This window comes from Salvelinus fontinalis, chromosome 17 (assembly GCF_029448725.1).
Source record: "Salvelinus fontinalis isolate EN_2023a chromosome 17, ASM2944872v1, whole genome shotgun sequence".
Lineage (NCBI taxonomy): Eukaryota > Metazoa > Chordata > Actinopteri > Salmoniformes > Salmonidae > Salvelinus > Salvelinus fontinalis.
Genome location: NC_074681.1, coordinates 689,141 through 715,704, shown reverse-complemented (window position 1 = coordinate 715,704; position 26,564 = coordinate 689,141). Strand labels below are relative to the sequence as shown.

Below are 26,564 nucleotides of genomic sequence, written 5' to 3'. Positions count from 1 at the left end.
TCCTGCGCGCACAGTTCCGTTTCTGAGTATACCAAACGGATGTTTGCATTCAGATATTTATATCCCTTATAATATCGTTTTGTTGTATCTGTGCAGACCTATGCTGAAACATTGTTAATGTGAGAGGCCACACGTCTGCCGAGGGAGACTACCAAAAAGGTCGGCTTGTTAACGTTAGTTTACCAAAGAGAGTCGACTGCAACTGACTTGATAGCACAGTGATAATGGTGGGTTGGTGTGCTGTACCGGGTTGTAACACACAGGAAGATGAAGATATTCTTTATCATTGCTTGCCGGCGAATGATGTGCAAAGATGCAGACGATGGTTAGCAGCCATACAAAAGGATGTAAATTTACCAGTGGAAAGGCATAAACATTTCTTAGTGTGTGAACACCACTTCAGACCAGAGGAATATGAAAAGGATTTGATGGCAGAGAAGATGGGCGCCAAACATAAGAAAAAGCTTAAATCCACCGCGATTCCCACCATATTTCCATGGACTGATTACATTTTGAAGAGAATTCAGCCACACAGAAAACATTTGAATGCGCCCGGAAGTGAAATGTTTCTGGTAGGTTTGCGAAATCCCCTGAGATTTCCACCAAAACGGAACGTTAGTGCTCCCATTACGGAAAATTCGGCTTGCTAAACATATCGTTTTTGTTACTTTTTTTTCCAAAGATAATCAAATATCACATGCCAGGGCGGTTTATCAACTACAACACTTGCAATGTAGTACTTGCAACTATACTAGTGCAGTATTGAGATGCAGGTCTGATACAAATACTTAAACTTTTATCATCATAGAATTAGGAATTAGAATACCAGAATGGACAAACTACATTACATTGTCAAAAGTATGTGGACACCTGCTTGTTGAACATCTCATTCCAAAATCATGGACCTTAATATAGAGTTGATTTCCCCCGCTATAACAGCCTCCACTTCTGGGAAGCCTTTCTACTAGATGTTGGAACATTGCTGCAGGGACTTGCTTCCATTCAGCCACAAGAGCATTAGTGAGGTTGGGCACTGATGTTGGGCGATTAAACCTGGCTAGCAGTCGGCGTTCCAGTTCATCCCAAAGGTGTTCAATAGAGTTGAGGTCAGGGCTCTGTGAAAGCCAGTCAAGTTCTTCCACACCGATCTTGACAAACCAAACCATTTCTGTATGGACCTCACTTCATGTACTAGGGCATTGTCATGCTGAAACAGGAAAGGGCCTTTCCCAAACTGTTGCCACAAAGTTGGAAACACAGAATCGTCTAGAATGTAATTGTATGCTGTAGCGTTAAGATTTATCCATACATGATTCCATACATCTTTTCAAATTTCAAATGTGCCAATATTCCATAGGAACGAATGCAGTCAATCCACAACTATACCAGAGAGAAAGAGGCGAAGCGAGAGGTTTCACTCGCCTAAATCTGCCCAGAATACATGTAAACCCAATGCGTTTCTATGGGCTTATTTTTGTACCTAAGCTTGTTGCTTTTGGGACAACAACTCCCATTGTTAGGGCGGAGACATGAGCATTTGGTTACCAACGTCAATATATACAGATTTTAGGCTATACACACTGGCTGAAATCAGTTGATGTTAGGATTTAGACCAGTTTTAAAATGCAACAAGTTCTGATATTGTTTCATATTATAAACTGAATGGTTCGAGCCGTAAATGTTAATTTGTCTGACAGCCGTGGTATATGAGACCACGGGTATGACAAAACATTTATTTTCACTGATCTAATTATGTTTGTAACCAGTTTATAGCAATAAGGCACCTCAGAGGTTTGTGGTATATAACCAATATACCACGGTTAAGGGCTGTGTCCAGGCACTCCCTCAGGCTTTTATTGCTTAATTTCACACCTTTCCAAGAAAACCAACATTGATACATTTATGGTCTGTTTACATACTGTATATTTTAGAGGAAATGTATAAAGAAAATTGGTATAAAACCTGTATAAACTGTATTTATACTTACATGACTATTTTAGGGTGACAAAGTTTCTGTAATATCACATGCTTAACTTTTATTTTCCTACATAAATAGAAAGCATGAAATGCATCACCTAGCCCTTTACGGTCAGCAAATCCAGCATCCTTGGGACATCCCTATCCTAAACCCTAACCTTATCCCTTACCCTAACCCTTACTTAACCATAACCCCATTTTAAATGTCAACTTCAATGGGGTAGGGACATCCCAAGTATTCCAGATAGCACGGACCATGCTTTTACTGCATTCATTCCAATTAGACTGGTTTGGATTTCTCCCCAAAATGGCTTCTATTATCATACCATTCTGGAACTTTGAAGATTTATGACATAGCCCCTCTAGTAATTTAATACGATCTCTATGGGTAGCACACATGGAGAATGTTATGACATCTCTCCCTCCTTTTCCCTTGTCCTCATTGTAGAGTGCAGTTGGCAGACTTGGTGCCAAACCAAAAGGTGAGCCTGGTACTACAACAACAGGAGCAGCATCCCGGATGTCAACATCAGTGATCCAACAACCTGCTGTAGTTCCTGTTGCTTTTTCAACACAGACTGTGAAGGTCAGACGATACAGCCTCTTGCTCATATGTATTTGCAATAAGTCCCCCAATAATATGCTTAAAATGCACAGTGTTGTTACAGGTCTGATATCCTTAAAGCATGGTAGTGTAGCATATGGGGAACTGCGAAACTCACTCATAATCCTGAAGTGTCACCCCTTGCGCCATTGAAGAAGGCCTTTTTTCGGTGGCGCGTGGGTTGTAACGCATCACAAGGGCGGTCACGTGTTTGTGAGGAAGAGGTCCTGACTTCCCCCTGAATTAGGGGGAAGCGATACTCACTAAGGAAGCAGTGTGGTATTTTTACAGTAGCATGCATGGAGAATGGCAGCTGTGTTATGACATCTCTTCCTCCTTTTCTCTGGTCCTCATTGTAGAGTGCAGTTGGCAGACTTGGTGCCAAACCAAAAGGTGAGCCTGGTACTACAACAACAGGAGCAGCATCCCGGATGTCAACATCAGTGGTCCAACAACCTGCTGTAGTTCCTGTTGCTTTTTCAACACAGACTGTGAAGGTCAGACTGCAACCTCTTGCTCATATGCATTTGCAATGAGTCACCCAAAAATATGCTTAGAATGCACAGTGAAAAACTGAAATAAGGGCAATAGGAAACATAAAAATAATAACTCACGATCTACAGCAATCCTTTGTGGACCACAAAAAATATTAAATACTTAAAGATGCTTAATAAGTGACAACAATATATTAAGATAACTTTATTCCATCACTCAACAATATGAAAGCAGATCTAATTAAATGTAATAATCTTCCCATAAATCTTACAGGTAAATTCAACCTCTTCCTAATGGCATGGCTAAAAAAGTTTTTGTATTTATTTTAGGTATTGCCAACTACCCCACCAAAGACAATTCTTTAAAAAGTATACTCGGTCATAACATACTTTTATATGGGAAAATCAAATTCATCGAATAAAAAAAGGAAAGTTTTACATCTTCCTAAGTTTGAGGATGGGTTTAACCTCCCAAACTTGGAATTGTATCAACTCGCCACCCGGGTCTTTTACTTGCAACATACAGTATAGTTAAATGCACTAAAGAGGAACAATGGGTACATGTTGAAGATACTCATTCTCATCCCCATAATCTTTTCACGTGTCTGTTTTTAAAGGATAAAGCTAACATGAACATCTTCATAGTTAACAACACTATAACAATATGGGAGAAAATGAAACGTATTCTACAAGAACCAATATCACTTCCTAAAAACACAACCTTATGGAACAGTCCTTCGATAGCTTTTCCCGATTTCACAGATAAATTGGTCCACATGGAAAACTAAAGGCATAGAAACCGGAAATGACTTGGTAACAGGAAATAAATGTATTTCCATGACAAAATTAATAAGTAATGTTGGACTGATGAATGTAGATGGTTTAAATACATGTAACTTAAAAGTTACATTTTACAACATTTTGATTTGAAGTCTTTTGGACATCAGAGCAACTTTGAGGGAATCCTATTTGAGTCAGAAAATGATGTTCAGATGATAGGTCATATATACAAAACCTTGCAGAGAGCATATCTAACTGACAATCTCTTAGGGGGAAAAAAAACAAAAAACTATTGGAACCAAGACTTAAAAATAACTGATGTTGGCACAAGATGGAGGGAAAGTTGGAGAAGAACTAACGAAATTACAGTTAAGGAAAATGTGCACTTAATCCAGTATAAACTAATGTATATAATTGATTATAAACTGGGTGATTCGAGCCCTGAATGCTGATTGGACCATATATGGTCTGATTGGACCAATCAGCAAGCAGTCTCGGATCTGCAGTTGTGCACAGCTCAACCACTTGGTCGCTGTGGAGTGAGTGTGGGGGGGAAACACACTCCTTAGTCTTGGAAGTGTCACCCCTTTACGCCACTGAAGAAGGCCTTTTTCGGTGGCGCAATAGGTTATGTGTGTTATGACATCTCTCCCTCCTTTTCTCTTGTCCTCATTGTAGAGTGCAGTCGGCAGACTTGGTGCCAAACCAAAAGGTGAGCCTGGTACTACAACAACAGGAGCAGCATCCCGGATGTCAACATCAGTGGTCCAACAACCTGCTGTAGTTCCTGTTGCTTTTTCAACACAGACTGTGAAGGTCAGACTGCAGCCTCTTGTGGTATCCAGGGGGAAGTTTCCCCTAGGTACAGATCAAGGATCAGCTTTAAGCTTGTGCGGTATACCATATAAACTGTATACCGGGTATATGGAAATAGCCACGGGATGGTTTTTCAATACCATCTGAAAATGTTTTTCAATACATTTTTATATTTGTAGCTACTTTTTAAGTAAAATACCTGCAGTCAGCTTGTGCAATACGTTAGGAGATAAAACAGATCACGTTCTTCATTTCACCGGTCACATTGTTTTACATTATGAAGCTTTACGGTAGTCCCCCAGAACAGTTGAGCCAGTCGTGTGTTTGTAAATGGCACAACAGGAGAAAGCTGTGTATTGACCGGGTCGCGTTTTATATCGAAAGTGTTTTCTTTTTGTTTCAATAGAGTGATCAGGGACGTGCAACTATAGTTTTCCTTCACAGAAATTACATTAGTGCAACAACATATTCGGTGGAAAATAGCTTCATTTTCATCAGATGACAATAGAAGTGCAACGCTATTTGGCTAACAGCCACACAGGTAAATGAGCTTACAATGGAAAAAGCAATGTCTTTTTTTGCAAAAAAAACTATGCATGGGCATCATATTTCCTAATGTTTTGCTTAAAGTTAATCTAGCATTTTACCTGACAAAAGTAGGCTGGCTACACTGAAAAAAGAACCGGGGGAAAAGTAGGCTGGCTACACTGAGAAAAGAACGGGGGGAAAAGTAGGCTGGCTACACTGAGAAAAGAACGGGGGGAAAAGTAGGCTGGCTACACTGAGAAAAGAACGGGGGGAAAAGTAGGCTGGCTACACTGAGAAAAGAACCGGGGGAAAAGTAGGCTGGCTACACTGAGAAAAGAACGGGGGGAAAAGTAGGCTGGCTACACTGAGAAAAGAACGGGGGGAAAAGTAGGCTGGCTACACTGAGAAAAGAACGGGGGGAAAAGTAGGCTGGCTACACTGAGAAAAGAACGGGGGGAAAAGTAGGCTGGCTACACTGAGAAAAGAACGGGGGGAAAAGTAGGCTGGCTACACTGAGAAAAGAACGGGGGGAAAAGTAGGCTGGCTACACTGAGAAAAGAACGGGGGAAAAGTAGGCTGGCTACACTGAGAAAAGAACCGGGGGAAAAGTAGGCTGGCTACACTGAGAAAAGAACGGGGGGAAAAGTAGCTATACATCAGTCAGAGGGTTGTTTGCTGTTAGAATACCCGTTCGTAAATTCCCGGCCTAGTGGAGAAGTGCAACTGAAGTACACAATTTGGCTGATGCCGAGCAGAAATTACTGCCCAAAGTATAAAACGCAACATGTAAAATGTTGGTCACATTTTTCATGAGCTGAAATAAAAAAGATCCCAAACATTTTCCATATGCACAAAAAGTGTATTTTTCCCCCACATGTTTTGCACAAATTTGTTTACATCCCTGTTAGTAAGCATTTCCCCTTTCTTCAAGATAATCCATCCACCTGACAGGTGTGGCATATAAATAAACTGACTAAACAGCATGATTATTATTACACAGGTGCACCTTGTGCTGGGGACAATAAAAGACCACTCTAAAATGTGCAGTTTTGTCACACAACACAATGCCACAGATGTCTCAAGTTGAGGGATCACGCAATTGGCATGCTGACTGCAGGAATGTCCACCAGAGCTGTTGCAAGAAAATTGAATGTTCATTTCTCTACCATAAGCCGCCTTCAACGTTGTTTTAGAGAATTTACCAGTACGCCTAACCAGCCTCACAACTGCAGACCATGTGTAACCACGCCAGCCCAGGTCTTCCAAATCCAGCTTCTTCACATGCTGTATCATCTGAAACCAGCCACCCGGACAGCTGATGAAACTGTGGGTTTGCACAACCAAAGAATTTCTGCACAAACTGTCAGAAACCGTCTCAGGGAAGCTCATCTGCGTGCTCGTCGTCCTCACCACGATCTTGACAAATGCTCACCTTTGACGATGGCGGTTTGCGGATGTAAACGTTGTGAACAGAGTTCCCCCATGGTGGAGGTGGGGTTATGGTACGGGCCTATAAAAGCTACGGACAATGAACACATTTGCATTTTATCGATGACAATTTGAATTAACAGTGATACCGTGACGAGATCCTGAGGCCCATTGCCATTCATCTGCCGCCATCACCTCATGTTTCAGCATAATAATGCACAGCCCCCATGTCGCAAGGATCTGTACACAAATCCTGGAAACTGAAAATGTCCCAGTTATTCCATGGTATGCATACTCACCAGACATGTCACCCATTGAGCATGTTTGGGAAGCTCTGGATCGACGTGTACAACAGCGTGCTCCCGTTCTCACCAATATTCAGCAACTTCATACAGCCATTGAAGAGGAGTGGGACAACATTCCACAGGCCACAACCAACAGCCTGATCAACTCTATGTGAAGGAGATGTGTTGTACTGCATGAGGCAAATGGTGGTCACACCAGATACTGACTGGTTTTCTGATCCACATCCTCCTTTTGTTTTAAGTATCTGTGACCAACAGATACATATCTGTATTCCCAGTCATGTGAAATCCATAGATTAGGGCATAATTCATTTATTTCAATTGACTGATTTCCTTATATGAACTGTAACTCAGTAAAATCTTTGAAACTGTTACATTTTGCGTTAATATTTTTGTTCATTGTACAATAAGAAGCATTATAGATCAGCTTCCAGGGACAACTTTAACCCTACACCCTCTTGCTCATATGCATTTGCCATCATTCCTCTAAGAAGAGGCTTAGAATGCACAGTGTTTAAAAAAAACCATTTAACCTTTAATTAACTAGGCAAGTCAGTTAAGAACAAATTCTTATTTACAATGATGGCCTACCCCGGTCAAACCCAGATGACGCTGGGCCAATTGTGTGCCGCCCTATGGGACTCCCAATCACGGCCGAATGTGATACAGCCTGGATTTGCAGTGTTGCAGGTATGATCTGAGTAAACCATGGTAGCATGCATGGAGAATGGCTGCTGTGTTATGACATCTCTTCCTCCTTTTCTCTGGTCCTCATTGTAGAGTGCAGTTGGCAGACTTGGTGCCAAACCAAAAGGTGAGCCTGGTACTACAACAACAGGAGCAGCATCCCGGATGTCAACATCAGTGGTCCAACAACCTGCTGTAGTTCCTGTTGCTTTTTCAACACAGACTGTGAAGGTCAGACGATACAGCCTCTTGTGTATATGCATTTGCAATGAGTCCCCAAAAATATGCTAAGAATTATGGTAGAAAATTCCAAGAAATCCCAGTATGAGGTTTCCAGGATTTTCTGCTTTTTCCCTTTTGATTCTGTAAATCTTCCACCTAAGATTTCTGGAAAACCCTGAGAATCGGGGAAAGTTACCAGAAGTTTGCAACCCTTCTTCTTAGAATATACAGTGTTGTGTTACAGGTCTAACATGGTAACATGCATGGAAAATGACAGCTGTGTTGTTGTGAAAACTGTCCCCCCCCCCCCCCCCCCCGTTTGCTTTTCTCTACGTTGTAGAGTGCAGTTGGCAGACTTGCTAGTGGGCAGACGACAACAACAACGACAACAACAACAACAACAACAACAGGATCCCGAAGGTATCAAACTTATAAAGATGCAAAAGTAAGTATGGTAGAAAAATCTATTAAATGACAAATGAAATGACAAATGAAATGACAAATGAAATGACCAATTCCAGCCACAATCCTTTTCACCTTTGTCTGTTCTGTGTGGATGGAAAATGTGCAACAACATCTTTTCTTATGGATTTTTTTTATTTTAATGTAGGTCAGTTTTCGTGTCGGCTCATCTCTACGAACAAGAGTACTTACCGGACCGTGGGAGACAGTTGCAGATAATTTAGTGCGGGGTCGTTTCAAAGCTATCCCCAAAAACCTAATGGCAATCCCTGGCCTGGGCCACGCGATGTTGGAGGAAGTGCTGAAGTTGGTAACTAAAGAATGCGTCACCTTAGTTTCTATGCGTTTTAACTCAGTACTACGCCAGACTAGTCCCCTTTCACTTAAAACCTTCAACTGGACCACTGTGACCGATGAGTGGAAGAACTCAGCTCCAACCTTCTTCCGGTTTCTATCCACTAGCTCAGCTACAGCGGACTTGAATCCAAATACACCCAAATCAGCAAAAAGTTCTATGGTGGCCATGGCTGGTGCCTTACTACTTAGGGCTCGTTCAAAGAATATGTGTGCAGCCATGTACAGGACCTCAATGTTGCTACGGCAAGGACGAACCAGGACGAGATGCCAAAACAAGCTTGCAAAAATGGGAGTTTGTGTTTCAAGTCACAGTAGCTTAACAAAGAGGAGAGAAATTACATTATCTTATGATAAAGACTTTGCTGCCTGCCATACCCGGACCGCTATTGAAGACCAACCAATAAGCCTACTGACCAGCCCACCCTATCCAGTGGTGAGTAGAGATGAACATCCGGTATGTTTTCATAAAATGTGGCTACATACCCTGAAGAAAGTATTCACACCCCTTGAATTTTTTCTACATGTTGTTGTGTTACAGCCTGAATTTAAAATGGATTCAATTGAGATTGTGTGTCACTGGCCTACACACAATACCCCATCATGACATCACAATACCCCATCATGACATCACAATACCCCATCATGACATCACAATACCCCATCATGACATCACAATACCTCATAATGTCAAGGTGGAATTAGGTTTTAGATTTTTTTCCAAATTAATTCAAAATGAAAAGCTGAAATGTCTTGAGTATTCAACCCCTTTGTTATGGACAGCCTAAATACGTTCAAGAGTAAAAATGTGCTTTTAACAAGTCACATAATAAGTTGCATGGACTCACCCTGTGTCCACTAATAGTGTTTACCATCATTTTTGAACGACTACCTAGTCTCTGTATCCCACACATACAATTATCTGTAAGGTCCCTCAGTCGAGCAGTGAATTTCAAACACAGATTCAACCATAGACCAGGGAGGTTTTCCAGTGCCTCGCAAAGAAGAGCACCTATTGGTAGTTTGGTAAAAATACAAATAAATTGACATTGAATATCCCTTTGAGCATGGTGAAGTTATTAATTACACTTTGGATGGTGGGATTTCACCATGAGGCCAATGGTGACTTTAAAGCAGTTACAGACTTTAATGGCTGTAATAGGAGAAAACTGAGGATGGATCAACAACATTGTAGTTACTCCACAATACTAACCTAAATGACAGAGTGAAAAAATGAAGGCTGTACAGAATACAACCTATTCTAAAACATGCATCCTGTCTGCAATAAGGCACTAAAGTAAAACTGCCAAATATATGGCAATGAAATTAACTTTATGTCCTGAATAGAAATGTTATGTTTGGGGTAAATCCAATACAACACATTACTGAGTACCACTCTTCATATTTTCAAGCATAGTGGTGGCTGCATCATGTTATGGGTATGCTTGTCATCGGCAAGGACAAGAGAGTTTTTTAGGATAAAAGGAAACGGTATAGAGCTAAGCACAGGCAAAATCCTAGAGGAAAACATGGTTCAGTCTGCTTTCCAACAGACACTGGGAGATGAATTCACCTTTCAGCAGGACAATAACCTAAAACACATGGCCAAATACATACTGTAGATGCTTACCAAGACAACATTGAATGTTCCTGTGTGGCCTAGTTACAGTTTTGACTTAAATCGGCTTGAAAATCTATGGCAAGACTTGAAAATGGCTGTCTAGCCATTATCAACAACCAATTTGAAAGAGCTTGAAGAATTAAAAATAAAATAATGTACAAATATTGTACAATCCAGGTGTCCAAAGCTCTTAGAGCCCGGTGTCCAACTCAATCCACCCAAGTGTCTGTGGGTTTTCACTCCTCCCTTGTACTTAATTGATGAATTAAGGTCACCGATTAGATAGGAACTATATAGGTCTTAATTGGACACATTAAAAGGAGAAACCAAAAATCAGAAGACACTCGGCCTTCCATGGAAGGAGTTTGACACCCCTGTCTTAGAGACTTACCCAGAAAGACTCACAGCGGTAATTGTTTCCAAAGGTGATTCTAACATGTATTGACTCAGAGGTGTGTACTTATGTAAATTAGATTTCTGTATGTTATTTTCACTAAATTTGCAAACATTTCTAAAAACATGTTTTCAATTTGTCTTTAGGGGATTGTTTGTAGATGGGTGAGAGAAAATGAATTTAATCCGTTTTGAAATCAGGCTGTAACACAACAAAATGTAGAATAAGTCGACGGGTATGAATACTTTCTGAAGGCACTGTAGATAGTCGTAGCATTATTCCATAGTGCATTCTTCCCCAATTGTTTCAGCAGTCAGACCCTTCCATTATGACTGTACTTTATGTCAGGTCTTGGTGTAACATTCCCGTGTTACTGTGTGGCTTAACCCACCAACAAAAATTGTGATTTTAGTGTTGTGGCGATATCGCGATACTTGATAATTTTTTCCCCGAAAGAAAACACGAAGCATGCCAAACTCTTTGGTCCTTTTAAACCTGCTTTATATCAAAATGTGTGCTATAGCTTGGAAAATAAACATCTGACTCTTAGTGACAACATAATCATATTTCCAACATCAGGACTGATTTCCTCAGGAAAAATAAAACCGCTTCATCTTTTGTTTCCTTGCCACGATACCTTGGAGTATCGCGATACGAGTATCGTCACAACCCTAGTAGCTACGGTTAGACCCGTTGACAGTGACTGAGAAGTGCTTGATTTAGTTGGAGTTCAGTTTGCACTTTTGGGACTATTCCATTGGTTCTTTCCATTGCACTGTTTAATAACTGTGCGTATGTTCTACACGTATACAGATGACACCTTTGTCACTGGAGGATGGAGATCCCGGTTGCTCTGGAGAGAATGTAGCAGAGACTACTGTTGTGTTGCCGGGCAGTGACGATGAAGATGCCACTGCGCTGACGGATGAGGAGTTCTGGCAGTTCTCCAGGGAGCAGGATGAAGATGAGGATGATGAGGATGAAAAGGAGAACAAGACTGTGTACAGGAAGTCAGTCCAGCGGAAACGGGGAAAACGGGTGAGATTCTTTGATGGAATGAATATCTGGAATGCAACCAAATCGGTAGACAGTTGTAACTGGTCATTACTATACGAGAGGGGGGGGGGGGGGGGTATCAGGGAGGGAAGGAGGGAGGGAGAGGGTATCAGTGAGGGAGGGAGGGAGAGGGTATCAGGGAGGGAAGGAAGGAGAGGGTATCAGGGAGGAAAGGAGGGAGAGGGTATCAGGGAGGAAAGGAGGGAGAGGGTATCAGGGAGGAAAGGAGGGAGAGGGTATCAGGGAGGAAAGGAGGGAGAGGGTATCAGGGAGGAAAGGGGGGAGAGGGTATCAGGGAGGGAAGGAGGGAGAGGGTATCAGGGAGGAAAGGAGGGAGAGGGTATCAGGGAGGAAAGGAGGGAGAGGGTATCAGGGAGGGAGGGAGGAGGGAGAGAGGGGGTATCAGGGAGGAAAGGAGGGAGAGAGGGGGTATCAGGGAGGAAAGGAGGGAGAGGGTATCAGAGGGGAAAGGAGGGAGAGGGTATCAGGGAGGAAAGGAGGGAGAGGGTATCAGGGAGGAAAGGAGGGAGAGGGTATCAGGGAGGAAAGGAGGGAGAGGGTATCAGGGAGGAAAGGAGGGAGAGGGTATCAGGGAGGGAGAGGATATAACAGAGGGAGGGAGAGGGAATCAGGGAGGAAAGGAGGGAGAGGGTATCAGGGAGGAAAGGAGGGAGAAGGTATCAGGGAGGAAAGGAGGGAGAAGGTATCAGGGAGGAAAGGAGGGAGAGGGTATCAGGGAGGAAAGGAGGGAGAGGGTATCAGTGAGGGAGGGAGGGGGTATCAGGGAGGAAAGGAGGGAGAGGGTATCAGTGAGGGAGGGGGTATCACGGAGGAAAGGAGGGAGAGGGTATCAGGGAGGAAAGGAGGGAGAGGGTATCAGGGAGGAAAGGAGGGAGAGGGTATCAGGGAGGGAAGGAGGGAGAGGGGAGAGGGTATCAGGGAGGAAAGGAGGGAGAGGGTATCAGGGAGGAAAGGAGGGAGAGGGTATCAGGGAGGGAGAGGATATAACAGAGGGAGGGAGAGGGAATCAGGGAGGAAAGGAGGGAGAAGGTATCAGGGAGGGAAGGAGGGAGAGGGTATCAGGGAGGGACGGAAGGGGGTATCAGGGAGGAAAGGAGGGAGAGGGTATCAGGGAGGAAAGGAGGGAGAGGGTATCAGTGAGGGAGGGAGGGGGTATCAGGGAGGAAAGGAGGGAGAGGGTATCAGGGAGGAAAGGGGGGAGAGGGTATCAGGGAGGAAAGGAGGGAGAGGGTATCAGGGAGGGAAGGAGGGAGAGGGGAGAGGGTATCAGGGAGGAAAGGAGGGAGAGGGTATCAGGGAGGAAAGGAGGTAGAGGGTATCAGGGAGGAAAGGAGGGAGAGGGTATCAGGGAGGAAAGGAGGGAGAGGGTATCAGGGAGGAAAGGAGGGAGAGGGTATCAGGGAGGAAAGGAGGGAGAGAGGGGGTATCAGGGAGGAAAGGAGGGAGAGAGGGGGTATCAGGGAGGAAAGGAGGGAGAGAGGGGGTATCAGGGAGGAAAGGAGGGAGAGAGGGGGTATCAGGGAGGAAAGGAGGGAGAGAGGGGGTATCAGGGAGGAAAGGAGGGAGAGAGGGGGTATCAGGGAGGAAAGGAGGGAGAGAGGGGGTATCAGGGAGGAAAGGAGGGAGAGAGGGGGTATCAGGGAGGAAAGGAGGGAGAGGGTATCAGGGAGGAAAGGAGGGAGAGGGTATCAGGGAGGGAGGGAGAGGATATAACAGAGGGAGGGAGAGGGTTTCAGGGAGGGAGGGAGAGGATATAACAGAGGGAGGGAGAGGGTTTCAGGGAGGGAGGGAGAGGATATAACAGAGGGAGGGAGAGGGTTTCAGGGAGGGAGGGAGAGGATATAACAGAGGGAGGGAGAGGGTTTCAGGGAGGGAGGGAGAGGATATAACAGAGGGAGGGAGAGGGTTTCAGGGAGGGAGGGAGAGGATATAACAGAGGGAGGGAGAGGGTTTCAGGGAGGGAGGGAGAGGATATAACAGAGGGAGGGAGAGGGTTTCAGGGAGGGAGGGAGAGGGTTTCAGGGAGGGAGGGAGAGGATATAACAGAGGGAGGGAGAGGGTTTCAGGGAGGGAGGGAGAGGATATAACAGAGGGAGGGAGAGGGTTTCAGGGAGGGAGGGAGAGGGTTTCAGGGAGGGAGGGAGAAGGTATCAGGGAAGGAGGGTATATCATGGGTGTTTGGTTGACTAACTATTTTATGATGTTCAGAAAGATTGAAATTGAATCCAGATCTGTCCACACAGCTCTCTGCGAAGAAGTTCTTCAAAGTGCAAAAGAAAAATAAAGGTTTGTGAAACAATTTAACTAATGATATTCATTAGTAGTGTTGTCACGATAGCAACATTTTACTAATGATACGATAACGGGCCAAGTATCACAGGGGGGAAAATTCAGATTGGCCTGGACTCCTGTTCGCCCTGTCCCTCGGACACTCGTTCCCGTTTCCTAAACGTTACGCGCATGTGCTAAATTAAAAACCTGTCACTGATATTCACACTTCTATTTAATACAACACGTTTTAAATGTAACTTCACACTGTATGATGGAATACTGCATAGAATGGCTAATTTGTTCATATTTGCAAAGGCCTACCTGTGATTTGGCTGGAGGAATGGGAGGAAGGAATATACATTCATAATGATCTGTATGTCATTGTGTCAGTCAGGGGACAACACTACATAATGATCTGTATGTCATTGTGTCAGTCAGGGGACAACACTACATAATGATCTGTATGTCAGTCAGGGGACAACACTACATAATGATCTGTATGTCAGTCAGGGGACAACACTACATAATGATCTGTATGTCAGTCAGGGGACAACACTACATAATGATCTGTATGTCATTGTGTCAGTCAGGGGACAACACTACATAATGATCTGTATGTCATTGTGTCAGTCAGGGGGAAACACTACATCATGATCTGTATGTCAGTCAGGGGACAACACTACATAATGATCTGTATGTCAGTCAGGGGACAACACTACATAATGATCTGTATGTCAGTCAGGGGACAACACTACATAATGATCTGTATGTCAGTCAGGGGACAACACTACATAATGATCTGTATGTCAGTCAGGGGACAACACTATATAATGATCTGTATGTCAGTCAGGGGACAACACTACATAATGATCTGTATGTCAGTCAGGGGACAACACTATATAATGATCTGTATGTCAGTCGGGACAACACTACATAATGATCTGTATGTCAGTCAGGGGACAACACTACATAATGATCTGTATGTCAGTCAGGGGACAACACTACATAATGATTTGTATGTCAGTCAGGGGACAACACTACATAATGATCTGTATGTTAGTCAGGGGACAACACTACATAATGATCTGTATGTCAGTCGGGACAACACTACATAATGATCTGTATGTCAGTCAGGGGACAACACTACATAATGATCTGTATGTCAGTCAGGGGACAACACTACATAATGATCTGTATGTCAGTCAGGGGACAACACTACATAATGATCTGTATGTCAGTCAGGGGACAACACTACATAATGATCTGTATGTCAGTCAGGGGACAACACTACATAATGATCTGTATGTCAGTCAGGGGAACACACTACATAATGATCTGTATGTCAGTCAGGGGAACACACTACATAATGATCTGTATGTCAGTCAGGGGACAACACTACATAATGATCTGTATGTCATTGTGTCAGTCAGGGGACAACACTACATAATGATCTGTATGTCATTGTGTCATTCAGGGGGACAACACTACATAATGATCTGTATGTCAGTCAGGGGACAACACTACATAATGATCTGTATGTCAGTCAGGGGACAACACTACATAATGATCTGTATGTCAGTCAGGGGACAACACTACATAATGATCTGTATGTCAGTCAGGGGACAACACTACATAATGATCTGTATGTCAGTCAGGGGACAACACTACATAATGATCTGTATGTCAGTCAGGGGACAACACTACATAATGATCTGTATGTCAGTCGGGACAACACTACATAATGACCTGTATGTCAGTCAGGGGACAACACTACATAATGATCTGTATGTCAGTCAGGGGACAACACTACATAATGATCTGTATGTCAGTCAGGGGACAACACTACATAATGATCTGTATGTCAGTCAGGGGACAACACTACATAATGATCTGTATGTCAGTCAGGGGACAACACTACATAATGATCTGTATGTCAGTCAGGGGGACACTGTATGAAACCTACTCTTCAGTTGGTCAACTAAGTTGACGTGAGGACAATATTAACATTACATGTAAGTCAGTTGTTACCATGTCCTCTTTGGTCTCTATGAGAGTTCCACATGTAGTATCTGAAAGTGGTGACATAATGGTGCTAACCGGAGAAATGTCATTGCTATTCCGACTTTGTTTTATTTTCCTAATTGGTATAATCCAATCTTTGAGTCTCCTGTTGTTCTGAAATCTCAAAGTAATCTCACTTGTTTTGAAACTCTGTATGATTTTAAATGCAGAAAAGGTTTGACATTTTAATATTTGTAGTTTATTACCTACAATGGATCATGTCAAAATCTGGGCCTGTCAGGCAGACCCTGATATTTTTTATTGTATCTGAGACCTGATTAACTGATAAAACACTGGACTCTGATGTTGCTATGGTTACAATGTGTTTAAGGCTGATAGGAAAGGCAAAGGGGGTGGGGTTGCTATTTACACAAGGAATCTTCTTTCTGTGTCTCTGTCAAAGGCTACCAACAGTCCGAAACGGTTTGAATTGTTGGCTGTAAGTCTTCAGTTGGGTCCAAACTCAAAAATAACAGCTATAGGAATCTATCGTCCACCCTCCGCCAAGAAGTGTGTACTAAACTAACTCACTGATTTAATTGCTATTTTTACTACCCCAGAGGTGTTGATCGCCAGAGATTTTAATCTTGCATGGGGAACGCAGGATGCCGACTGGAAATTATATTTGTACTAATCTAAATTTGACCCAGCTGCTTACAAAGCCCACTCGTCCAAACTTAAAGGCCCCTACAAAATCGACTTTGATTGACCTCATATTTACAAATACTCCAGAGAAATATGCTGGGAGTGGGGTATTTGCTTTGGATATTAGTGACCGCTGTCCCATTGTATGTGTCAGGTATATACAGATGCCTCGATCCAAACCTCGTTTTATCAAAAAGGAATTTTTAAGATTTCAATTGACAGGCCTTCTTTTTTAATTTTTTTTTTAGACCTTTATTTTTGTGACTTTGATTGTATTACACCTGTACCTGACCCAGAGTTGTCTCTGAACCACTTCTCAAAGGTTTTACATTGTGTTGTAGATAAACATGCTCCCTTTTAAAAAACAGAGAATTAAAAATCAGTCTTGCCCTTGGTTCAGTCCAGAGCTATCTGAAGACATACACAACAGAGATGCTGCCTGGGCCAAAGCTAGATTCAGACTCGGGCCCAGACTGGCAGTCTGTCAGGCAATTGAGAAATCTGTGTGTCAAACTAGTTTAGTTTAAAAAGCTAAATCAGATTATTATGTTGATAAACTATCTGAATGTACAGGGAACTCGGCTACATTTTGTCTGTTAAAATCACTGAAGGGTTGTGTCTCCTCTTCTCTCCCCCAATAAATTAATTTAGATTCTGGCCCTATTACTGACAAAATTGATATAATTAATGCATTTAATCATCATTTCATCCTTGTAGGCTTTATATTTGAATGTATTTCAAAGCCAGCTTTTAAAAAGAGTAGTTTGGATGTTGATGGTGAAAATCTATTGAATGATACTGAAAATGCTGGCCAGGAGTTTTCTTTTTGGGAAATTCACTGATAAAGACGTCCTGGAGGCTTTGTTAACATTGTAGTCCTGGAGGTTTTGTTAACATTGTAGTCCTGGAGGTTTTGTTAACATTGGGAGTCCTGGAGGCTTTGTTAACATTGGGAGTCCTGGAGGCTTTGTTAACATTGGGAGTCCTGGGGGCTTTGTTAACATTGGAGTCCTGGAGGCTTTGTTAACATTGGAGTCCTGGAGGCTTTGTTAACATTGGGAGTCCTGGAGGCTTTGTTAACATTGGGAGTCCTGGAGGCTTTGTTAACATTGGGAGTCCTGGAGGCTTTGTTAACATTGGGAGTCCTGGAGGCTTTGTTAACATTGGGAGTCCTGGAGGCTTTGTTAACATTGGGAGTCCTGGAGGCTTTGTTAACATTGGGAGTCCTGGGGGCTTTGTTAACATTGGGAGTCCTGGAGGCTTTGTTAACATTGGAGTCCTGGAGGCTTTGTTAACATTGGAGTCCTGGAGGCTTTGTTAACATTGGGAGTCCTGGAGGCTTTGTTAACATTGGGAGTCCTGGAGGCTTTGTTAACATTGGGAGTCCTGGAGGCTTTGTTAACATTGGGAGTCCTGGAGGCTTTGTTAACATTGGGAGTCCTGGAGGCTTTGTTAACATTGGGAGTCCTGGAGGCTTTGTTAACATTGGAGTCCTGGAGGCTTTGTTAACATTGGAGTCCTGGAGGCTTTGTTAACATTGGGAGTCCTGGAGGCTTTGTTAACATTGGGAGTCCTGGAGGCTTTGTTAACATTGGGAGTCCTGGAGGCTTTGTTAACATTGGGAGTCCTGGAGGCTTTGTTAACATTGGGAGTCCTGGAGGCTTTGTTAACAGGAAGTATTCCAAAAGAAAATCCACATATGTGCTGACACTCCATAAGGGTGGGGATATAAATGATCTTGAGAACTATCAAACACACACCTCCCTCCCTCTCCCTGTCAGGAGCACCAACCAGAAAGAGATTGTTTAATATAGTTAGCCCTATATGAATCCTACCTTTGAAGTTACCGGTATACCACGCAACACACACACGCGTCTTTACAATATAGTGCATTCGGAAAGAATTCAGACCCATTGACTTTTTCCACATTTTGTTACATTACAGCCTTATTCTAAAATGTGTTAAATTGTTTGTTTTTTCTCGTCAATAACCATATTCATAATGGCAAAACACGTTTTTAGATTACAACATTATGTCACATTTACATAAGTATTCAGACCCTTTACTCAGTACTTTGAGGAAGCACCTTTGGCAGCAATTACAGCCTCGAATCTTGTTGGGTATTTTTTTAAATGTTTTGTTATTTTATTTTACCTTTATATAACTAGCCAAGTCAGTAAAAAACGAATTCTTATTTACAATGACTGCCTACCGGGGTACAGTGGGTTAACTGCCTTGTTCAGGGGCAGAACGACAGATTTGTACCTTGTCAGCTCAGGGATTGGATCCATCAACCTTTCGGTTACTGACCCAACACTCTAACCACTTGGTTATCTGCTGCCCCTATGACGCTACAAGCTTTGCACCCCTGTATTTGAGGAGCTTCTCCCATTCTTCTCTGCACATCTTCTCAAGCTCTGTCAGGTTGGATGGGGAGTGTCGCTGAACAGCTATTTTCAGGTCTCTCCAGAGATGTTTGATCGGGTTCAAGTCTGGGCTCTGGCTGGGCCACTCAGGGACATTCAGAGACTTGTCCGAAAGCCACTCCTGCGTTGTCTTGTCCGTGTGATTAGGGTCGTTGTCCTGTTGAAGGTGAACCTTTGCCCCAGTCTGAGGTCCTGAGCGCTCTGCAGCAGGATTTCATCAAGGATCTCTCTGTGCTTTACTCCATTCATCTCTGCCTCGATCCTGACTATTCTATCAGTCCCTGCCGCTGAAAAACATCCCCACAGCATGATGCTGCCACCACCATGCTTCACCGTAGGGATGGTGCCAGGTTTCCTCCAGACGTGACACTTGGCATTCAGGTCAAAGAGTTCAATCTTGGTTTCATCAGACCAGAGAATCTTGTTTCTCACGGTCTGAGAGTCTATAGGTACCTTTTGGCAAACTCCAAGCGGGCTGTCATGTGCATTTTACTGAGGAGTGGCTTCCATCTGGGCACTCTACCATAAAGGCCTGATTGGTGGAGTGCTGCAGAGATGGTTGTCCATCTGGAAGGTTCTCCCATCTCCACAGAGGAACCCTGAGCTCTATCCGAGTGACCATCGGGTTCTTGGTCCATTCTCCCCCGATTGCTCAGTTTGGCTGGGCGGCCAGCTCTAGGAAGAGTCTTGGTGGTTCCAAACTTCATCCATTTAAGAATGACGGAAACAACTGTGTTCTTGGGGACCTTCAATGCTGCAGAATTGTTTTGGTACCCTTCCCCAGCTCTGTGTCTCGACACAATCCTGTTTCGGAGCTCTACGGACAATTCCATCAACCTCATGGCTTGGTTTTTGCTGTACTGTCAACTGTGGGACCTTATATAGACAGGTGTGTGCCTTTCCAAATCATGTCCAATCAATTGAATTTACCACAAGTGGACTCCAATCAAGTTGAAGAAACAACTCAAGGATGATCAATGGAAGCAGGATGCACCTGAGCTCGATTACGAGTCTCATAGCAAAGGGTCTGAATACTTATGTAAATAAGGTATTTCTATTTTTATTCCTTAATACATTTTCAAACATTTCTAAAAAGCAGTTTTTGCTTTGTGATTATGGGGTATACTGTGTAGATTGCTGAAAAAAGTAATGTAACAAAATGTGGAAAAGGTCAAGGGGTCTGAATACTTTCCGAAGGCATTGTACTTTACACATTTTGAATAATATAATTGTTTATTACTGTGTTCACACTGAACCCTGGGCAAAATATCAGCGTGACATATGAAACAATGCATCTCATTTTCCACAGCTGTGCAAACACGTCCTCATGGAACCAGCGTCGATGTTTCTCCTGAGTAAGTCCACATTCATTTCACTTATGATTACACATACAGGATGTCAAAATATCAACATGTCTAAAGGGGATCGTAACATAACCGGGAACTAACTACCTTTTGAGGCATCCATCTTAAAACTATACTGAACAAACATATAAAACATGTAAAGTGTTGGTCCCATGTTTCATGTGCTGAAATAAAAGATCCCAGAAATTTTCCATAAGCACATTTAGCTTATTTCTCTCTAATTTTGTGCACAAATGTGTTTACATCCCTGTTAGTGAGCATTTCTCATTTGCCAAGATAATCCATCCACCTGACAGGTGTGGCATATGAAGAAGCTGATTAAACAGCATGGTCATTACACAGGTGTACCTTGTTCTGAGGACAATAAAAGGCCACGTTAAAGTGTGCAGTTTTGTCACACAACACAATGCCACAGATGTCTCAAGTTGAGGGAGTGTGCAATTGGCATGCTGACTGCAGCAATGTCCACCAGCGCTGTTGCCAGAGAATGTAATGTTCATTTCTCTACCATAAGCCGCCTCTGTCGTTTTAGAGAATTTGGCAGGACGTCCAACAAGTGCATAAATGAAAGATCCAGGACGTCCAACAAGTACATAAATGAAAGGTGAAAACAAAGCACAAATATTTCGGCCTCAGGCCATCATCAGTGTAAATCGTTGGACCACACACCTGGCTTTTACTTCAAGGATAATTGCATATAACACATGATCAACATCTTTATTTTGCATTCAAGCGTCAGTTTTGGATTTATTCCTTTTTTCGACAGTGTGCGGGTCTCCATCTCTTCCTACATACTCACCAGCAGTCACCCATTGAGCATGTTTGGGATGCTCTGGATCGACGTGTATGATGGCATGTTCCAGTTCCTGCTAATATCAAGCAACTTCGCACAGCCATTGAAGAGGAGTGGGACAACATTCCACAGGCCACAATCAACAGCCTGATCAACTCTGCCCCTACTTTTTTTGTTGTTGTTGTCTGTGACCAACAGATGCATATCTGTATTCCCAGTCATGTAAAATCCATAGATTAGGGCCTAATTTATTTATTTAAATTGACTGATTTCCTTATATGAACTTTAACCCAGTAAAATCTTTGAAATTGTTGCATGTTGCGTTTGTTTTTATTTAGTGTAGTCTTAAGTGGCTTTTACATTAACAGCACTTTGTGATGAGCACAATTTTGTTAATTGTCACTTCACCTCCATCCACAGGAGTGGTGACCTGTGTGTGAACAGAGACTGTCTCCTGCATCTCTTCCGGTGGTGCAGGAGGTGTGGATTTGAGTGCAAGGTCAGCTTGCAGGGCCAACAGAGGAGCTTCTCTGTCATTCAGATGTGCCCAATATGCAGTCACACCAGGAAGTGGATGAGCCATCCTTTTGTTGCTGAGGAAACCTCTGGAGAAAGAGAGACGGAGCTACTGGATGGAGAGGTGGGTATTTAGTTATTTACCTCAGTGACATCATCACAGAACCCTTTAGAGAATGATGCAGACATGCTGATAGTAAAATGTGTTTTTGTTTCTTTTCGTAAGGAACCATGTAAGGACAGAGACCAGGATGACAGTTGTTCGTTGACGATGGAAATCACTGAGGAGATGTGTGACTATGATGAGGAAGTCTGTCCTCGGAGGAAAAGGGGAAAGGAGAGATCAGATGAGAGATCAGATGAGACCGAGTGGGAGCCGTCTGATGAGGAAGACATTGTAATGGACTCTGATTCTTCTGAGGATTTGGAAATGGCAGGTTCCTCTGGTCTAACAGAAAAGGCCGACGTTGATAATTCTCAGAGCGGAATAGAGAAAGAAGAGAGACTTGTGGAGTGGTGTACTGACTGTGGAGCCGAGCCCGTACTCGCCTGCACCACACAGCGCCATAAGAAACTGTACGCCTGTGGTGTGTGTGTGAGTGAGATCCAACAAGCTGTTGGATTTGACCGATTCTACATGCAGTTCGAGGACCCGGACAGCTTCAAGGAACATGTACGACGGGAACACAACACACAACCTCATAGGTTGCTCTGTACAGACTCCAGCAAGCGTCACATCAAGAAGGATCATTTGTGTGTGTACAAGATTAAGAAGCTCCGCTGTCGAGATTGTAGTAAACGCCGTCTGAGTGAACAGGGTCTGTGGAGTCACAGACGTCTCCATCAGAAAGGCTGTGTTTACCCATGTAAGTTCTGCCTCAAGCCATTCAGGACCAAACAGGACAAGCTTACCCACGAGGAGAACCATCGGCATCCGTATCATTGCTCAGAATGCTCAGAAAGATTCAAGAACATTAGACTACGGAACAGACACCTTCAGAGCCACAGAGGTCCAACGACAGCCGTCCACAGTGGCCAGAAGCCCCACAAGTGCCAGCTGTGCCGACGCTCGTATGCCCAGCCGAGCCACCTCAAGTCCCACATGCGCCTCCACACAGGGGAGAGGCCTTTCAAGTGCCAGCAGTGTGAGAAGTGCTTCAATTACAGCGTCAGTCTGAAGAACCACATCCAACTCTATCATGGCCCCGGCTCTCAGGAGCAGGAGAGTTGGGAGACAAACTGTGGGACGGAGCAGGAGAGAGAGCAGGAGAGAGAGGAGGAGAGAGAGCGCAAGCGTCACTTTAAGAAGGATAATTTGTGTATGTACAAGATCAAGAAGCTCTGCTGTCTAGACTGTGGTAAACGCTGTCTGAGTGAACAGGGTCTGAAGTGTCACAGACATCTCCACCAGAAAGGCAGTGTTTACCCATGTAAGTTCTGCCTCGTGTCATTCAAAACCAAACAGGACAAGCTTACCCACGAGGAGAACCATCGGCATCCTTATCAGTGCTCGGAATGCTCAGAAAGATTCAAGAACATTAATCTACGGGACAGACACCTTCAGAGCCACAGAGGTTCAAAGAGATACATTTGTGACATCTGCGACAAACGTTTCTTCCAGCTTAAACACCTCCAGAAACATACAGCCGTCCACAGTAGGCAGAGACCCCACACGTGCCAGCTCTGCCAACGCTCGTTCACTGAAAAGAGACACCTCAGGGCCCACATGCGCTCCAAGTGCCAGCAGTGTGAGAAGTGTTTCAATCGCATAGTCCATCTGAAGAGCCACATCCAACGGCATCATGGCCCCGGCTCTCAGAAGCAGGGAAAGGGAGGGGGAGAGTCAGGAACTAAACTCTAGTACTGAGCAGGAGAGAGAGTAGGAGGGGAAGAGTCAGGAACTAAACTCTAGTACTGAGCAGGAGAGAGAGTAGGAGGGAGAGAGTCAAGAACTAGACTCTAGTACTGAGCAGGAGAGAGAGTAGGAGGGGAAGAGTCAGGAACTAAACTCTAGTACTGAGCAGGAGAGAGAGTAGGAGGGGAAGAGTCAGGAACTAAACTCTAGTACTGAGCAGGAGAGAGAGTAGGAGGGGAAGAGTCAGGAACTAAACTCTAGTACTGAGCAGGAGAGAGAGTAGGAGGGGAAGAGTCGGGAACTAAACTCTAGTACTGAGCAGGAGAGAGAGTAGGAGGGGAAGAGTCAGGAACTAAACTCTAGTACTGAGCAGGAGAGAGAGTAGGAGGGGAAGAGTCAGGAACTAAACTCTAGTACTGAGCAGGAGAGAGAGTAGGAGGGGGAGAGTCAAGAACTAGACTCTAGTACTGAGCAGGAGAGAGAGTAGGAGGGGGAGAGTCAAGAACTAGACTCTAGTACTGAGCAGGAGAGAGAGTAGGAGGGGGAGAGTCAGGAACTAAACTCTAGTACTGAGCAGGAGAGAGAGTAGGAGGGGAGAGTCAAGAACTAGACTAGTACTGAGCAGGAGAGAGAGTAGGAGGGGGGGAGTCAGGAACTAGACTCTAGTACTGAGCAGGAGCAAGAGTAGGAGGGGGAGAGTCAGGAACTAGACTCTAGTACTGAGCAGGAGAGAGTGTAGGAGGGGGAGAGTCAGGAACTAGACTCTAGTACTGAGCAGGAGAGAGAGTAGGAGGGGGAGAGTCGGGAACTAGACTCTAGTACTGAGCAGGAGAGAGAGTAGGAGGGGGAGAGTCAGGAACTAGACTCTAGTACTGAGCAGGAGAGAGTGTAGGAGGGGGAGAGTCAGGAACTAGACTCTAGTACTGAGCAGGAGAGAGTGTAGGAGGGGGAGAGTCAGGAACTAGACTCTAGTACTGAGCAGGAGAGAGTGTAGGAGGGGGAGAGTCAGGAACTAGACTCTAGTACTGAGCAGGAGAGAGTGTAGGGGGGGGAGAGTCAGGAACTAGACTCTAGTACTGTGCAGGAGAGATTGTAGGAGGGGGAGTCAAGAACTAGACTCTAGTACTGAGCAGGAGAGAGAGTAGGAGGGGGGGAGTCAAGAACTAAACTATAGTACTGAGCAGGAGAGAGAGTAGGAGGGGGGGGGGGGGGTCAGGAACTAGACTCTAGTACTGAGCAGGAGAGAGTGTAGGAGGGGGAGAGTCAGGAACTAGACTCTAGTACTGAGCAGGAGAGAGAGTAGGAGGGGAAGAGTCAGGAACTAAACTCTAGTACTGAGCAGGAGAGAGAGTAGGAGGGGAAGAGTCAGGAACTAAACTCTAGTACTGAGCAGGAGAGAGAGTAGGAGGGGGAGAGTCAGGAACTAGACTCTAGTACTGAGCAGGAGAGAGTGTAGGAGGGGGAGAGTCAGGAACTAGACTCTAGTACTGAGCAGGAGAGAGAGTAGGAGGGGGAGAGTCGGGAACTAGACTCTAGTACTGAGCAGGAGAGAGAGTAGGAGGGGGAGAGTCAGGAACTAGACTCTAGTACTGAGCAGGAGAGAGTGTAGGAGGGGGAGAGTCAGGAACTAGACTCTAGTACTGAGCAGGAGAGAGTGTAGGAGGGGGAGAGTCAGGAACTAGACTCTAGTACTGAGCAGGAGAGAGTGTAGGAGGGGGAGAGTCAGGAACTAGACTCTAGTACTGAGCAGGAGAGAGTGTAGGGGGGGGAGAGTCAGGAACTAGACTCTAGTACTGTGCAGGAGAGATTGTAGGAGGGGGAGTCAAGAACTAGACTCTAGTACTGAGCAGGAGAGAGAGTAGGAGGGGGGGAGTCAAGAACTAAACTATAGTACTGAGCAGGAGAGAGAGTAGGGGGGGGGGGGGGGGGGTCAGGAACTAGACTCTAGTACTGAGCAGGAGAGAGTGTAGGAGGGGGAGAGTCAGGAACTAGACTCTAGTACTGAGCAGGAGAGAGAGTAGGAGGGGGAGAGTCGGGAACTAGACTCTAGTACTGAGCAGGAGAGAGAGTAGGAGGGGGAGTCAAGAACTAGACTCTAGTACTGAGCAGGAGAGAGAGTAGGAGGGGGAGAGTCAAGAACTAGACTCTAGTACTGAGCAGGAGAGAGAGTAGGAGGGGGAGAGTCAGGAACTAGACTCTAGTACTGAGCGGGAGAGAGAGTAGGAGGGGGAGTCAAGAACTAAACTATAGTACTGAGCAGGAGAGAGAGTAGGAGGGGGAGAGTCAAGAACTAGACTCTAGTACTGAGCAGGAGAGAGAGTAGGAGGGGGAGAGTCAGGAACTAAACTCTAGTACTGAGCAGGGGAGAGAGTAGGAGGGGGAGAGTCAGGAACTAGACTCTAGTACTGAGCAGGAGGGGGAGAGTCGGAGCACCATTTGAATTGGGTGGTTTTCCTGACTGACTACAATACAGTCACTTTCCACTGTTCCAAGGTCGTCATTGAAAATAACAATTTGTTCTTTAACTGACTTGCCAAGTTAAATAAAGGTAAAAAATAAATAATAATGGGGAAATAAACGATGATGATCAACTCAAAGTTTGCTGGAGTTTGTTATATTTTCCATCTTCTCTGCTACAGCGCTGTGAAATCAGCGAGATTTACCGGGGTCCAAATCTCACAACAACAAAAAATGTAAAAATAAAAAGACCTCCATTTATTGGACCCAATAATCCCAAATCGTAGTTTATTATTTCAAGATGCGTTCTGTTTCTCTGACCCTCCCCTTTTCATGCTATTTTAGGAGGTATTGAGGCTTATTGTTGAGTAGTGGTTATTTGTAAGTAGGTACTCTGTCAAGGTGTGTAAATGAAATAAATATGCAA

The 26,564-nt window shown here is 44.2% G+C and overlaps 1 protein-coding gene across 1 annotated transcript; it reads left to right on the top strand.

Annotated features, from left to right (window-relative positions):
• On the top strand, positions 1–25,596 carry LOC129813537 (uncharacterized). Its single transcript, XM_055865828.1, has 12 exons — positions 1–572; positions 2,426–2,563; positions 2,941–3,078; positions 4,534–4,671; positions 7,713–7,850; positions 8,182–8,286; positions 8,452–9,093; positions 11,486–11,710; positions 13,993–14,035; positions 20,462–20,507; positions 21,730–21,949; positions 22,052–25,596. The coding sequence occupies exons 1-12, from the start codon at positions 225–227 to the stop codon at positions 23,684–23,686; spliced, it is 3,816 nt and encodes a 1,271-aa protein (XP_055721803.1). The 5' UTR covers positions 1–224; the 3' UTR covers positions 23,687–25,596.
• The last annotated feature ends 968 nt before the right edge of the window (positions 25,597–26,564 follow it).